We start from the raw sequence: 17,071 nt of genomic DNA on the forward strand, positions 1-17,071 counted from the left end.
CCAAAGGTGCTTCAACAAAGTATTGAGCAAAGGCTGTGAATACTTATGTGCAAAGATTTCAAACAAAGTTCTTTCATGTTGTCATTATGGGGTATTGTTTGTAGAATTTTGAGGGGGAAAAGGGGAATTTAATCTATTTTTGGAATAAAGCCCCATACACACTGATTTTCTGCTGCTTTTTGTCTTCAGAGTTACCAAAACCATGTAGTGCAAGGGCCTGCCTGATTGCATACACATTGAAGCTCCTAAGGTTTGTCCTCATATTACACATTTTTTTCCTTCAGATTTACTAAAAAAAATATATGGCGCTTTAGGCTGTAACATAACAAAATGTGGAATAAGTGAAGGCGCTGTGAATACTTTCCGGATGCACTGTGTCCTACATGTGGAGCAATAGTAATTTTCTATTTTATTCAAAATTTCACGTTTCAATTTCAAGTTTTTTAATAAGCAGAACTTCACCCAAAAGTTCCAGTCTTCCTTCTCCTTTCCCCTACTCCTTTACATTTGGCACTTTTTTTTGGGGAGTGTTGGAGCGGGTACCTGATTTTGACAGGTACCCGCTTTCCCACCCCTGGGTGGATCGCCGAGGCGCTCCGAGCGGAAGTTCACCCCCCCCTTTCTCCGCAGCGTTCTGTGATGCATCACAGGTCCCAAAAGACTGCAGGACCATTCACAAATGCGTGACTCAAGCATGCGCAGTGGGAAACCGGCTGTGAAGTCTCACAAGGCTTCACTGCCGGTTTCCCTTCGTCAAAATATTGGCGCCTGGACCAAAAGTCGATTTTGAAGAATCATCTCGGATGACAGTGCTGTATCCAGGGGCAGGTAAGTGTCTTTATATTAAAGGTCAGCAGGTACAGTATTTGTAGCTGTCGACTTTTTTAGTTTTTTTGAGAGGACTGGAGCTCCTCTTTAACTTCAGACACCCCTTACCTGCATAGGCAATTTTTTGGTAAATGGGAGCTAACCCTGGTCTGGTACTTTCTCCATATTGAGTTGAGAGCTGAGCCATGGCCTCTGTTCTCCAAAGAGCTGCTTAACCACTTGCCGACTGCCTCACGCACTTATACATTGGCAGAATGGCACGGGCAGGCAAAGCAACGTGTGTATATATACGTTGCGTTTAATCTGCTGCCTAGCGGGCACGCCCGCCATGGTCTCTGTCCGCCGGTGTCCCGCGTTCGGGTCACGGAACTGCAGAATGGGGGGGATGTCTTTTGTAAACAAGGCATCTCCCTGTTCTGCCTAGTGACAGGACACCTCTCATCAGGAGCAGTGATCAGTGTCGTGTCACAGTAAGCCCCGCCCCCCACACAGTTAGAATAACTCTCTAGGACACACTTAACCCCTTCCTAGCCCCCTAGTGGTTAACGCCGTCACTGCCAGTCACATTTATACAGTAATCGGTGCATTTTTATAGCACTGATCGCCTTATAAATGTGAATGGTCCCAAAATAGCGTCAAAAGTGTCCACCATAATGTTGCAGTCACGATAAAAATGCAGATCACCGCCATAACTAGTAAAAAAATAAAAAATAATAATAAAACTACCCCCTATTTTGTAGATGCTATAACTTTTGCGCAAAACCAATCAAATGCTTATTTTAATTGAATTAATTTAAACTAATTTAATTTATTTTATTTTTTTTACCAAAAATATGTAGAAGAATAAGTATCGGCCTAAACTGAGGACTAAAACTGGGTTTTTTTTTTATATTTTTTTGGGGGATATTTATTATAGCAAAAAGTAAAAAATATTGCTTTTTTTTTTCAAAATAGTCACTTTTTTTTTTGTTTATAGCGCAAAAAATAAAAACCGCGGAGGTGATCAAATGCCACCAAAAGAAAGCTCTATTTGTGGGGAGCCACATCGCACGACCGCACAATTGTCAGTTAAAGCGACGCAGTGCCGAATCGCAAAAAAGTGGCCCGGTCCTTTGGCAGACAAATCCTCCGGGGCTGAAATGGTTAAAGTAGAACTGTAGTCAGAAAATTAAATCCTGCTTATATCACTTCAGGCTGTCCCCTTTTGCACTGCACATGCTCAGTTGCTCTCTATTTTTAGGCACTGTGCTGCATTTGTAGAGGCCAATCTGTTGATCGCCTAAAGATTTACTGCTACTCGGGCTCTGGGCTTCAGCAAAATGGCAGTCTCTGGCAAGAAGAGACAGAAGCAATGTTGGAGGCAATTTACAGCACACAATACGTTTGGTAGCATAATTATTAATGTGGAATGTATGTTCCTTGCTAAAAGAACATTTTTTATTATCAAGTTGTTATGGGTAAAGTTTTGTTTAACCACTTGCCGCCCGCCCTATAGGGAATTGACGGCGGCAAAGTGGTTTCATAATCCTAACCGGACGTCATATGACGTGATTAGGATTATGAGCCGCTGCGCGCCCCCGGGGGCGCGCATCGCGGCGATCGTTGTTGCGGGGTGTCAGTCTGACACCCTACAACTACGATCTCGGTAAAGAGTCTCCGACGGAGACTCTTTACCATGTGATCAGCCGCGTCCAATCACGGCTGATCACAGTGTAAATGGGAAGAGCCGGTGATCGGCTTTCCCTCACTCGCGTCTGTCAGACGCGAGTAGAGGAGAGCCGATCGGCTGCTCCTCTGACAGGGGGGGTCTGTGCTGATCGATTATCAGCACAGCCCCCCCGAGGATGCCCACACTGGACCACCAGGGACACCACTAGACCACCAGGGAAAAGGTAATAAAATCCATAATCCTCCCTAGACCACCAGGGATGCCAGTCAGCACAATGAGTGCCAATCAGTGCCCATAATGGATGCCAATCAGTGCCCACAATGGGCATCACTGATTGGCACTGATTGGCATCCATTACTATAACACCGATGCCGCCTATGAGTGCCCACCTGTGCCGCCTATGAGTGCCCACCTGTGCCGCCTATGAGTGCCCACCTGTGCCGCCTATGAGTGCCCACCTGTGCCGCCTATGAGTGCCCACCTGTGCCGCCTATGAGTGCCCACCTGTGCCGCCTATCTATGCCCACCTGTGCCGCCTATCTATGCCCACCTGTGCCGCCTATCTATGCCCACCTGTGCCGCCTATCCATGCCCACCTGTGCCGCCTATCCATGCCCATCCGTGCCGCCCATCCGTGCCAGCTATCAGTGTCCATCTGTGTCGCCCATCCGTGTCGCCCATCCGTGTCGCCTATCAGTGCCACTTCATTGGTGCCCATCAATGCCACCTTATCAGTGCCCATCAGTGTAGCCCCATCAGTGCCCATCAGTGAAGGAGAAAACGTACTTATTTACAACGCTTTGAAACTGAAACAAAAAAAAACATTTTTTTTTTCAAAATTTTCGGTATTTTTTTATTTGTAGCGCAAAAAATAAAAACCGCAGAGGTGATCAAATACCACCAAAAGAAAGCTCTATTTGTGGGAAAAAAATGATAAAAATTTCATTTGGGTACAGTGTAGCATGACCGCGCAATTGTCATTCAAAGTGCGACAGCGCTGAAAGCTCAAAATTGGTCTGGACAGGAAGGTGTTTAAGTGCCCTGTATTGAAGTGGTTAAGGAAAACTTCACACGCCAAGCGGAACACTCGATTGGGAATTCCATCGTCGCATTCAAGGAACATTATTCTGTATACTTGTCCGTGCTTCTGAGGTTTTTGGGTGTGAGTAGTCCACTATCAAACTTTAATTAAAAAGAATAAACTATTTAACAGTTATTGACGTAGAGGAAACAATGAATCTTGTGCCTGGAATTGATGACCATCGGTCAGGGTGATGTTGAGTTGTGGTGATGTAGAGTTGTTGAGTTGGAGCTAGTCTCCACCTTTTGGAATGGATACAGCTTTGGCTCACCTTCGGCACACAAACCTGTAACCTGGTTCCTTCCTGTCCCTTTCAGCACTGAGCCAGCACATCCAAACTGAAGGGACGCATTGGACAAAGGCTGGAAGCCTACCCAAGCCTTCCCGCGACAAGCCGGCCGTGCACAAACGCAACGGGCTAAAGCTGAGGGAAAAGATCCTGGTGCTGTGTGCCTTTGAAAACAAGGAGTCAGTGGGATCCCTGGCTACCCAGTTCGGAGTCAGCCGTGCTCAGATCGTTCAGATTATAAAACGTCGAGAGGAACTACTAGAAGCTCTGCAGAACAACGTGAGTGGAGATCGCATCAGAAGGCAGAGGAGGACTGCAAACGATCGGGTTAATTCGGCGGTGTGGGACTGGTTGCTGTCCATTCGTGGCACCGGCATCACGCTCTCCGGCCGGATCATCCAGGATAAAGCACTGCAGGTTGCTCGGGACATGGGCATCCAGGACTTCAAAGCTTCCAATGGCTGGTTGGAGAGCTTCAAAAAAACACACAACATTCATCGGAGCTCTTCGTCCTCTTCCATGATGGAGTTTGGGGATTGTCGGATGGATGAGTGGCTGGCCAGCTTCAGTACCACAGACAGATAGCGACGAGCCCCCCGTTCTGGAGACCTTGCAGAAGGAGGACTTGTATATATTTTTTTCGGGATTTTTTTTTCCTAGTTTAGAGTCGTCTTCTTTATGCTGGCATTGGAAGGCTCTGCAGATTTGGACTCCTGTCCGTAGACTTGGTATGGCCTTCAAGAACTGCATTACCTTGGTATCAATCTACGTCACAAAGTATTGCCTTTATTGGTCAGAATTTCATACCCTGGTAATGGTTAATGACGATGGTTGTTAAAGATTTTGTTAGAGTTGTTCAAAGCACCGATCTGTGTTATGTTATTTGTACTGGTTTTATGGTTTCTTGCCTTGATTTAGTGGTATGAATTGAAGGAGACCTTGGAAGAGACTGTGCACAGGGGAAACATCCAGGTCTTGTCTTTGTGTTTCCATGAACATATAGTTCTAATTTTAGCCTAAAGCAGATATTTTATCTTTATAATAACTATAATAATAAATAATGCAGCCCAGTACTTGATTTATTTTTTTTGCTGCAATTCTTGCCTCTAATCCAGGGGTGCCCAACCAGTGGCCCGCGGAGCCCTCTGATGTGGCCCGCGACCTCCTGCTCTGGGATAGAATAGAAAGAAGACCATTATTAAAGCTCAGTTTATTACTTAAATCACAGTGTATATGGGCATATTTTTTCTGCAGTGGTTACTGGGCTGCTTTCAAACTGATCCGCAGGTGCAGAGCAGTTTACCTGCAGGTTACCTGCACTGAGCCATAGACTTCTACTATTACCTGCAAGTTTGGTGAGCTTTCTGAAAGTGCACCAAACCTGCAGAATATAAGTCTATTTGCAAACTGCAGGAAAGCCAAAGGAACACTGCGTTGCACACGTGGTGTGGGTAAACCACAGCGAATCAGTGTGAAAGCAGCCTTGGACCCCTTTCACACGGTCAGTCCAACAGTCCGACCAATTGGACCCTCCATTCACCTCTAAGTAGTGGCAGACATAAACCGACTTATGTTCTACCTCCAATACGATCTGCTAAAAAGTATCGTGGGCTACGTCCATGTCCGCTCTGCAAATGCAGAGCGGACACGGACATGCCATCCACCCGCTCCACTCATTGTGGCCCGCGACCGGTTACCAAGTCACTTAAGTGGCCCTCGCTCTTCAAAAGGTTGGGCACGCCTGCTCTAATCCAACACTGTCACTCTGAGAAAGTCCTTTCTAAATACTCCTAGATGTCTTCAATCCTCCAGTGTTTTAATGTCAGACAGCATCGTCCAGTCACACACCAAAAGAACATTTCCTATGGGACTTTTAAAGGTACATCCCCATTTATGCAGTAACCACATTTGCTTGAAGTGGTTCTAAAGGCAGAAGGTATTTTGCATTCTATGCAGTAAGGTAAACACCTTCCCCTGCAGCACCCCCAAATACATACCTGAGCACAAACTCCATTCATCGATGTGCAGGAAAGCTGAGGCTGTCTCTGCTCTCTTGCTCCTCATTGGCTCAGATACAGCAGCGGGGAGACATTGGCTACTGCTGCTGTCAATTGGAGCCAGGAACGGAGGGGTGGGGTCGAGCCCCGTTATGCGTGTCTTATGGGGACACATAGCAGGGCTCAGGAGCAAGCATGCACGAGTGCCCCCATAGCAAAGTCTTGCTGGGGGGGGGGGGGTGTGAAGCCCAAACTGCTGGCAGGGGACCCCAAAATAGGATGATCACTGCTGCTCTGTGCAAAACTATTAGCCCTTGTACACACAGTCGGAGAATCTGTCAGAATGTGTCCTATCGGACCGTGTTGTCGGATAATCCGACTGTGTGTGTGGTATGCATCGGACTGATTCCGTCGGACCCAATTTTCCAACTTGTTGGAAATATTTCCTGACCAACTGGGCCGATCAGACATACTCCGATCATGTGTAGAGAATTTTGATCGGACAAAGTGCCACACCTGCTCAGATCAAATTCCTACATCAAAGCTATTGGCTACTAGCCTGAATGTAGTCCCATCATAACGAAATTACGTCATCACGTTCTGAAAGATCGGATTTTTCGACAACTTTGTCCGACCGTGTGTATGCAACAGTTTCGTACACAATCCGATGGACAAAATCCGACGGATTTGGTTGTCGAAATCTCCGACCGTGTGTACAGGGGCTTAGGCCTCATGCACACTGAACGTTTTTACAGCTGCTGTTTTTGGCTTGTAAAACACCTTTGGGATGAATTAGAGCGCAGACTGTGAGCCAGGCCTTCCCATCCAACATCAGTGCCTGACCTCACAAATGCGTTTCTGGAAGAACGGTCAAACATTCCCATAGACACGCTCCTAAACCTTGTGGACGGCCTTCCCAGAAGAGTTGAAGCTGTTATAGCTGCAAAGGGTGGGCCAACTCAATATGGAACCCTACGGACTAAGACTGGGATGCCGTTAAAGGTTATGTGTGTGTGTAAAGGTAGGCGTCTCAATACTTTTGGTGACCGTGTATAAAAGGAAAAAACTTTTGTTTATAAAACCTACAGAGTAAATTTTAAAAAAATGCCAGGACCAAACGGGCAGTCCCAGAATAACCTTTTATTTTGTAAAGTACACACCCTAAGATTATAATTTTTTTTTTTTTTTTTGTAAATGAGAAAACATGCTGATATTGAGGATTATGCCTTTGTCTTGCAGGTTTTTTTTTTTTTTATTGTGGGTTTACAACCACTTTAAAGCAATCTACTAGGCTGGCCAGAACCACCTCTGCAGGGAGTCTATTCCACATTTTCACAGCTCTTACTGTGAAGAAACCTTTCCATATTTGGAGATGAAATCTCTTCCTCTAGATGTAAAGGTTGCCCCCTTGTCCTCTTTGTTGACTGTAAAGTGAATAACTCAACACCAAGTTCATTATATGGACCCCGTATATATTTGTACATGTTGATCATATCCCCCCTTAACCGCTTAAGGACCACCTCCTGCACATATACGTCGGCAGAATGGCATGGCTGGGCACAAGCACGTACCTGTACGTTGCTCTTTAAGTGCCCAGCCGTGGGTCGCGAGCTTGCCGCCAGCGGCGAGCTCCGTGACTGGCCGCGGGACCAGCGGACCCGATCGCCGCCGGTGTCCCGCGATCGGGTCACAGCTGAAGAACGAGGAGGAAGTCTGTGTTAACAAACCTCTCCCCGTGCTTCCCTGTGTAGCTGTCACCGATCGTCTCTTCCTTTTTATAGGGAAAGACGATCAGTGACGTCACATGCCAGGCCACGCCCCCCTTACAATAAAAAAAACTCATAATTTCATACATAACACCTACACTGCCCCCTAGTGGTTAACTCCTTCACTGCCAGTGTCATTTACACAGGAATCACTGCATTTAAATAGAACTGATTGCTGTATAAATGACAATGGTCCCAAAAATATCCGATGTGTCCACCATAATGTAGCAGTCACAATAAAAATCGCTGATCACCGCCATTACTAGTAAAAAAAATTATAATAAAAAATTATAAAAATGCCATAAAACTATCCCCTATTTTGTAAACGCTATAACTTTTGTGCAAACCAATCAATTGCTAATTGCGATTTATTTTTTACCAAAAATATGTAGAAGAATACGTATCAGCCTAAACTGAGGAAAAAACTTTTTTTTATATATTTTTTGGGCATGTTTATTATAGCAAAAGTAAAGTTTTCAAAATTGTTGCTCTATTTTTGTTTATAGCACAAAAAAATAAAAAACAGCAGGGGTCATCAAATACCACCAAAAGAGAGCTCTATTTGTGGAGAAAAAAAGGGCGCCAATTTTGTTTGGGAGCCACGTCGCACGACCGCGCAATTGTTAGTTAAAGCGACGCAGTGCCGAATCGCAAAAAGGGGCCTGGTCCTTTGGCTGCAAATTGGTCCGGGGCTTAAGTGGTTAATCTCCTCTTATCAAGAGAGAATAAATTCAGTTCCTCTAATCTTTCCTCATAGCTGAGTTCCTCCATGCCTCTTATCAGTTTGGTTGCCCTTCTCTGCACTTTCTCCAGTTCCCCGATATCCTTTTTGAGAACTGGTGCCCAAAGGCTCGCTTTGGAAACCGCAGCTTAGCATTGCATGCTATTATTGAGCTTATGATCTACCAAAACCCCCAGATCCTTCTCCACTATGGATTCCCCCAGTTGTACTCCCCCTAGTATGTATAATGCATGCATATTCTTAGCCCCCAAGTGCATAACTTTACATTTGTCAACATAAACCACTTGTTGACCAGCTAACACCGATATACATTGGCAGAATAACACAGCTGCGCAAAGCAACGTACAGGTATGTTGTAAACAAGGCATTTCCCTGTTCTGAGTAGTGACAGGACAGTGATCTACTGCTCCCTGTCATCAGCAGTGATCACTGTCGTGTCACTGGTAGCCCAGCCCCCTCACAGTTAGAATCACTCCCTAGGACACACTTAAACCCTTCATTTCCCCCTAGTGTTTAACCTCTTTCCCTGTCAGTGTCATTTACACAGTAATCAGCACATTTTTATAGCTGTATAAATGACAGTGGTCCCAAAATAGCGTCAAAAGTGCCCGATGTGTCCACCGTAATGTCGCAGTCACGATAAAATCGCTGATCACCGCTATTAATAATAAAAATGCCATAAACATATCCCATAGTTTGTAGACGCTCTAACTTTTGCACAAACCAATCAATATACGCTTATTGTAATTATTTTTTTTCTACCAAAAATATGTAGAAGAATAGATATCAGCCTAAACTGAGAAAAAAAAAAAAAATATTTTATATATTTTTTGGGGATATTTATTATAGCAAAAAGTAAAAAAAAAAATACATTTTATTTTATTTTATTTTTCAAAATTGATGCTCTTGTTTATAGCAAAAAAAATAAAAACCGCAGAGGTGACCAAATACCACCAAAAGAAAGCTCTATTTGTGGGGGGAAAAAAGGACATTACGTTTGGGTGTAACGTCGCACTACCACACAATTGTCAGTTAAAGCGACACAGTGCCGAATCGCAAAAAAAGTGCTCTAGCCAGGAAGGGGGTAAATTCTTCCGGGGCTGAAGTGGTTAAACCTTATTTGTCGCATGTCTTTGGTAACAAAAAAAAAAAAAAAATGCCAAGAAGTGTATATTAGCCACTTGACCTCAAGAAGGTTTATTACCCCCCCGTCCCGTCCTCCCCCCCCCATTTTTTGCGATACGGCACTGCTTTACTTTAACAATTTTTTTCCCCCACAAGTAGAGACTTCTTTTGGTGGTATTTGATCACCACCTGTGTTTTTTTATTTTTTACACTATAAACAAAAAGACCAATTTTGAAAAAAAATATTTTTTACTTTCTGCTATAAAACAAATAATATCAAATTTTTTCATTAATTTAGGCCACAATGTATTCTGTTACATATTTTTTGGTAAAAAAAGAAATCCCAGTAAGCGTATATTGATTGGTTTGCGCAAAAGTTATAGCATCCAAAAACTATAGGATCCTGTATATTTACAGAATTTTTTTAAATTTATTTTACTAGTAATGGTGGCAATAAGTGATTTATAACGTGGCTGCGATATTGCAGCGGACATATCGGACACTTGACACTTTTTTTGGGAGTCAGTGGCACCAATACAGCCACTGTACTAACGACACTGGAAGGGAAGGAGCTAACATCTAGAGCAGTGATTCTCAACCAGGGTTCCTTCAGAGGTTTCTAGGGGTTCCTTCAGCATTGGGCCATTTCTGCCTCTCAGATAAGTTCCCACTGACACCATTGATCATTTTAGCTACTTGTAAGGAGGTAATTCTTCCCAATGACCACAAGTGTAAGGACCATTCTTCCCACTGACCATCCAACTATTGTATCATGAGTTGTTAGCAGGGGTTCCCCGAGACAGGGGAACTATTTCAAAGGTTCCTCTGTGTTGAAAAGGTTGAGAAAGGCTGATCTAGAGCCCTACACAAGGCTCTCTTCTGTAATCTCTGGAGCCGATCATCGTGTGCCGACGACCAGTCAGCGGTAGGCACCAGCTCATTGGTTTGTGCTACAGCCAGTTAACTATGTACCTGACAAGTGTAATATGTGCTGCGTTACTTTACTATCCGTTTTTTTCTCCCTGCTTTGCAAAGTAAAGAAATGGCTAGATCGCTGTTCCCTGTACAAAGTAAACACAGAACTGTTTGTGATTGGCCACAGCTTCTCGGTTGTCTTCAGCCAAAATCATTTGCTGAAATCAGCTGCCAAACTCGTGCTGTGTCCAATCACAGCATGGGTCGGCAGGAAGCACGTGCATGCAGGTCACCGACCCGGAAAAGCACAAGCCAACTTACAGGTATGTGTTTGTGCCTGCGACTGCCGCCTTCTCGCAGCATTGAACCAGAATTCTGACTGATGCTGTGCAAACTCACACTTCAGTATATACTTATTTACTTAGTCCATATACATTTTTGAAGTGTACACCCTAATGCAATAGGCTGCGCACACCTATGCTGTTACCACAAGGTTACCACATTGTCCAAAATGTCTTTATACGCTGTAGTATTAGCAGTACCTTTCACTAGAAACCCCTGAACTCAGTCATTTGGAGGGGTGTCCACATGCTTTTGTCCATACAGTAAGGGTATCTCCACAAACTTTAATTTATATAGCCTAATAATTCTTCTGTCTTGATATTGCATCCATCAATATTAACCTCTTATGTTTCCCTTCACACAGATGTCACCCCACACAACAATCCTGAGGAGCCAGTGAAGGCCGTACATGGCGGGCAACCTCTTCCGGAAGTGCTGGTGGGAAGCCTGCTGCGTTATTTCGATGAGGAAAAAGAGAGACAGGCTCAGCTTAGGAGATCGTTACCAACAATTGTAGCTGAGCCGCAGCCGTTGGTGGTGGCAGACAACAGCGCTCACCACTTCTCCATCGACTGGGGTCTACCTGGCGCAGCCAGCACTTTCCAGGAAAGTCTGACCACCGGCGGGGTAAAACAGTACAAGTGTCCGCAATGTGAGAAGACCTTCCTGCGTAGCACACAGCTGAAAGAGCACCTGCGCACGCACTCTGGGGAACGCCCCTACCAGTGTCTAAAATGCCCCAAGACTTTCAACAGAAGCACCCAGCTGAAGGATCACCAGCGTACCCACACTGGGGAACGGCCCTTCCAGTGCACCGAGTGTGGCAAAACCTTTACACACAGCTCCAACCTCATCCACCACCGGCGGACCCACAGCGGGGAAAAGCCTCACAAATGTCACCTGTGTCCAAAGAGCTTTAGCCAGAACTCCGACCTCAACCGCCACCAACGCACTCACATGGCTGGAGACCGCCCCCACCAGTGCACACGCTGCCACCGGACCTTCATATATAAGTCTCAGCTGCGGATGCACAGTCGGGTGCACGTAGTGGAGGATATCCTGCGAGGTGTGGAAAGAGGTGGCGAAGGAGAGGATGTTGTATTCAGTACACCGCCACTCTGATGGTTATCCTGTGCGCCACGAACCGTGGCACTTATGCGTTTTAGAATCATATTCGAATGTAATCATTTATGACTAGTACACTAGGTAGAATACTGCAGCGTTGGGTATTAATAAGAATAGTGGCCACCACTGTGTATGTGTCCTGTCCAAACAGTCCAGCAAACCATAAGGTATTGGCAACAAGTGCTCTGAATTGACAGACGTAAAGGTAAATTGTCCTGTGCCACGGATGGTTGGCTGGAATGCACTCTGCATCAACAACATAACAAAGATTACCACATGTCCTGTCCAAGGTATCTCCTATTACTGTGTTTCCTGTCCCAAAGATTCTTTGTGCTGTATCAGCAGTACTAGCCATCAGAAGCCATCTTCTTACTGTAGAGCCCTAACAAGTCCACCACATAAAGAGAAAGTGGAAATCCATTCAGCACTATATGTACATAATACAAAATTATGTGTACACTACGTGTGCATAATACATTTCTCAGCACTCAGCCCTGCTAGCAAACGGAGATCCAACTAAATTGGTCTCTATTAAAAAAAAAAACTAACAGAAGTCTAAGTTTTATACTTTTGCAAATGTACTATATGATCTCATGTAATGCACGGTCTGTGAGAGCAAAGTCGCCTGGAGGTTACACCACAGCTGCCTGCACTACTAGTGTGAGATGCAGACTGCACAGAGCAATTGAGGACCTCTTTGTGTGAGGTGCATGCTTTCACTGAGTGGTTGAGGACCTCTCCTCTGTGTGTTATGTAGGCTTCACTGAGTGGTTGAGGACTTTTCCTTTTGTGTTTGATGCAGGCTTCACTAAGTCGTTGACGACCTCTCCTCTGTGTGAGATGTAAGCTTCACCGAGTGCTTAAGGACCTCTCCTCTGTGTGATGCAGACTGCACAGGACAACTGAGGAACTCTCCTCTGTGTGAGATGCAGACTTCACAAAGTGGTTGAGGACCTCTCTGTGTGTAAGGTGCGGGCTTCACTGGAGTGGTTGAGGAACTCTCCTCTGTGCGAGATGCAGACTTCACCGAGTGATTGAGGACCTCTCTGTGTGAGATGCAGGCTTCACTGAGTGGTTGAGGACCTCTCCTCTGTGTGTTCTGTAGGTTTCACTGAGTGGTTGAGGACCTCTCCTGTGTGTTTGATGCAGGCTTCGCTCAGTGGTTGAGGACCTCTCCTTTGTGTGTGATGCAGGCTTCGCTCAGTGGTTGAGGACCTCTCCTGTGTGTTTGATGCAGGCTTCGCTCAGTGGTTGAGGACCTCACCTTTGTGTGTGATGCAGGCTTCGCTCAGTGGTTGAGGACCTCTCCTGTGTGTTTGATGCAGGCTTCGCTCAGTGGTTGAGGACCTCTCCTTTGTGTTTGATGCAGGCTTCGCTCAGTGGTTGAGGACCTCTCCTTTGTGTTTGATGCAGGCTTCGCTCAGTGGTTGAGGACCTCTCCTTTGTGTTTGATGCAGGCTTCGCTCAGTGGTTGAGGACCTCTCCTTTGTGTTTGATGCAGGCTTCGCTCAGTGGTTGAGGACCTCTCCTGTGTGTTTGATGCAGGCTTCGCTGAGTGGTTGAGGACATCTCCTCTGTGTGAGATGCAGACTGCACAGGGCAACTGAGGACCTCTCCTCTGTGTCAGATGTAGGCTTCACTGAGTGGCTGTGGACCTTTCCTTTGTGTGAGATGCAGGATTCACAGTGGTTGAGGACCCCTCCGCTGTGTGAGATGCAAGCTTCACTGAGTGCTTAAAGTGGTTGTAAAACCTTACAACCAACTTTGACCTACAGGTAAGCCAGGGGTTGACAAATCTGCTTGGAATCTAGGAGCCAGCTAAAAAAGTTAGGAGCCAGGTCCGTGACGGCGATCTGGACCTGTCCCTGTCCTGACATGGAGATGAGCGAGGGGAAGATAGCCCCCAGCCCCCCACATATGAGATTACCTCCCATTGGACACACCGCTCGAGTGCTAAATGGCCGCTGTGATTGGCCATTTAGCATGATCTGTGATTGGCTGTATCCAAGGGACACGGCCAACACAGAAATTCCCTGATGCGCGCCCATGGCGGCGTGCAGAGGGGAAGTAAACAGGAGGATGTCCAGGGACGCCCTCCCGGCAATTGGTGTCCGCGCTGTAGACATCTTTTGTCTATAGCGCGGGCACGAAGTGGTTAACAAAAGAATGTGACTTTTATTTCCGCCATATTCCCGCTTATTTACTGCCATATCCCTGCTAAGGGTTCGATCAGGTCCACCTGAAAAACTGACAGGTGAACCTGATCAGGCAGCCCTTGTGAAAGGGGCCAAGCAGGTAGGATTACAAATAATAATTTTTTTTTTCCTTAATTAAAATTAATTTTTTTTACTTTTTAAAAAATAAATAAAAATACAAGCTATTATATATAAATAAAGCTATTTACCAGCCACCACACTCATCGTTGGGCAAAAGGTGCCAGGCAGGGCTTTGAAGCTCCATTAGGATTAGCATTATTGGAAGGGGTTGTAATTTCAACATCCACCACAAGATGGCGCCAGACTACGGAAAGACATTAGAAGGCCGCAAAGCCGCGGCCTCAATTACTGGCCGGCGCGGCCCGATGCAATCGCACGGCGGAGTTCTGGGTCCACACGGAGACCGGATACCCCAGCTGTGTTGCCCCAGGCGCCAGGATGCGAATTCTAGTCGCAAATGCGACCTGACGCCCGGGGTTTGTCGAGCCCTGAGGTAAGCCTAGATTAAGGCTTACCTGTAGGTCCAAGAAATATCTCCTAAACCTACACGTTTTAGGAGATATTTGCCGAAAGACAGGCACCGCTGTCTACGGCGCAGGCGCACTGAGCGCGCCACGGTCAACGGCGTTATGCCGCGAGTGGCGGCTCCCGTGCGCATGTGCGGGAGTGACGTAATCGCGGCTTCGCCGAATGACAGCGGTGGAGCGGCGAGACCCACCAAGAAGATGGACGCTCGGAGCTACAGGGGACAGCGGTGACTTCGCTGGCTCCTGTGTCAGGTAAGTGACACATAATGGACTACTATGCGATGCATAGTAGTCCATTATGCTTTACCTTTGCAGGGAATGTAAGCGGAAATAAACCCATCAGGGTTTACTTCCTTTTTAAGGACCTCTCCTCTGTGCCAGATGCAGGCTTCACAGAGTGGTTGAGGACCCCTCTGTGTGAGATGAAGGCTTCACTGAGTGCTTGAGGACCTCTCCTCTATGTAAGATCAGATTAAACGGGGTAGCAGATGACTTTTCCTCTGCCTGAAATCAGACTAAACAGAGTGGCTGAGGACCTCTCCTCTGTTTTTGAGAAACTGACTAAACATGATAGCTCCTCTGTGAGATCAGGGCAGCTGAGGACTGCCCTATGTGTGAGATTCTGTCAACACAAGATGGCTGAGGACCTCCCCTCTGTTTTGAAATGCAGACTAAATGGGGTGGCTGAGGATCCCTCTTCTGTGTGAGATTCAGGCTGTACAGAGTGGTATGTGAATCTGTGAATTACACAATGCATGAAACCTCTCCTCTGTGTGAGATGCAGATGACACAGGGTGGCTGGGGACCTCTCCTCTCTATGAAATGCACAATGCATGGACACTCTCCTTTCTGTGAGATGTATACAGCGCAGAACCTCTCCTCTGTGTGAGATTCAGATGACCCAGGGTGAGTGAGGGTCTCTCTTTGTTAGATCCAGGAAGCACAGGTTGGCTGTGGACCTCTCCTTTGCATGAAACACAGGCTGCACAGGGTGGGTAAGGAGGTTCTTGCCTCTGTTTGAGATGCACACTGCACAGGATGTTCTGAGGACCTCTTACCTGTGTGAAACTCAGACTAAATGGGGCTGCTGAGGACTTATTTTCTTTGTTAGATGCAGACATAATGGGGGTGGCTGATGTCCTCTCCTTTATTCTTAGATTCAGACTGCAAAAGTGGCTGAGGACTTCTCCTCCCCATGAGATGCATATTGCACAGGACTGCTCTGCTGTGTAAGATGCAGACTGCACAGTCAAGGCAGCTGAGGACCTCTTCCATTTGTGAAATGCAGACTGCACAGGATGGTTGAGGACCATTCCTTTTGAGAGTTAAGCCAGCCATACATAGACCGAAATTCATCCAGTTCTGCAGGGAACCAGTCCACTGGTATCCTCTGGTAGCTCCCCCGTATAATTTTCATTACCATATTCTCAGCATAGAACATCAGATTGAAATAACGCTAAAACCCTTAAAACAAATGTATATAATACCCCAAAGAGCAGTTGACAGTAAGCTTGTGTAGGTAGCAGAATGTCTTCTAGGTAAGTACAACTTCCATTATTGGCCATACAACAGTCTGAACTCTGCCCTGCATCCCATGATCCAATGGGCATACTTAGCTGCTGGGACCGAGTCCTGGGTCACCGCTTTGCATTGTGGGATGCTCTTAAAGTGCATCTCCACCTCAAGGTAAGACCAGGGTGGTTTTGGGGTTTGTATAGGTAGTGAGAAGCATTCGAGACAAAGGAGACACAATCAGTGCAGCTGTGTTTCCTATTTCTTTGTGTTGTAATGGAGTGTGTAAGGTCCGAGAAATACTACCGGTCCGTATAAGGAGCATTGAACACATCTTTAGCAATGGCTGCAGTGACAGTGACGTCATTACAACGCTGCAATCATTCATTCCCTCAGTGTTCAATTGCACTGTAAAGATTTTACTGGCACTAAGTATATATATATATATATATATATTATTTATATACAGTATTATAGTTATAGGATCACGTTATATGGTACTTTTACGACTACACACCTGGTCCTCAGGCTGACACAACTGCATCCCACTGGAAGACAATACAGATGTGCAGAGGATAGGATGGACATTGCAGCCTCCAGTGTTAATAAGAATATTACCCATCCTGCTCTTGCTCAGTAGACAAGGGCCTCTTTTCTCTTGTATTTCTCAAATTTTTAACTCCTTAATATAATAGCCGATTCTCGATGTGGTTTCGGCATTTGAAAAGTGACTATCAACTGTCATTTATTTACTTTATTAATTGACTTTGTTTTTGTCTATGCTGGACTGTATAATACAAGGAAGACTGTATATAGCACCGTGGGATTCAGTGTCAAAGAGTATTAAAAAAAAAAAAGTATACAAGACCGAAATGTGTTTGTTTTTTTTTGGCGAGTAAAAAGTTGAAGTTCTTATTATAAGTTGTAATCACACAGC

The 17,071-nt window shown here is 45.7% G+C and overlaps 1 protein-coding gene across 4 annotated transcripts in view; it reads left to right on the plus strand.

The window, feature by feature from the left end:
* LOC143989168 (zinc finger protein 783-like) overlaps positions 1 to 17,007 on the plus strand; it is a 43,258-nt gene extending 26,251 nt beyond the window's left edge. For 2 of the 4 annotated variants that reach the window (XM_077489199.1, XM_077489200.1), the window contains exon 6: positions 11,119 to 17,007. In XM_077489199.1, coding sequence (XP_077345325.1) covers positions 11,119 to 11,876 — 758 coding nt within the window. In that variant the 3' untranslated portion in view covers positions 11,877 to 17,007. Of the gene's footprint in view, positions 1 to 3,895; positions 4,941 to 11,118 lie in introns of those variants that run through there. The other 2 variants (XR_013277001.1, XM_077489201.1) reach the window with 2 other exon arrangements.
* Positions 17,008 to 17,071: the final 64 nt, after the last annotated feature.

The sequence above is a fragment of the Lithobates pipiens genome, unplaced genomic scaffold (genome assembly GCF_037356315.1).
Source record: "Lithobates pipiens isolate NorthernLeopardFrog02 unplaced genomic scaffold, aLitPip1_a1.2 Scaffold_18, whole genome shotgun sequence".
Taxonomy (NCBI): Eukaryota; Metazoa; Chordata; class Amphibia; order Anura; family Ranidae; genus Lithobates; species Lithobates pipiens.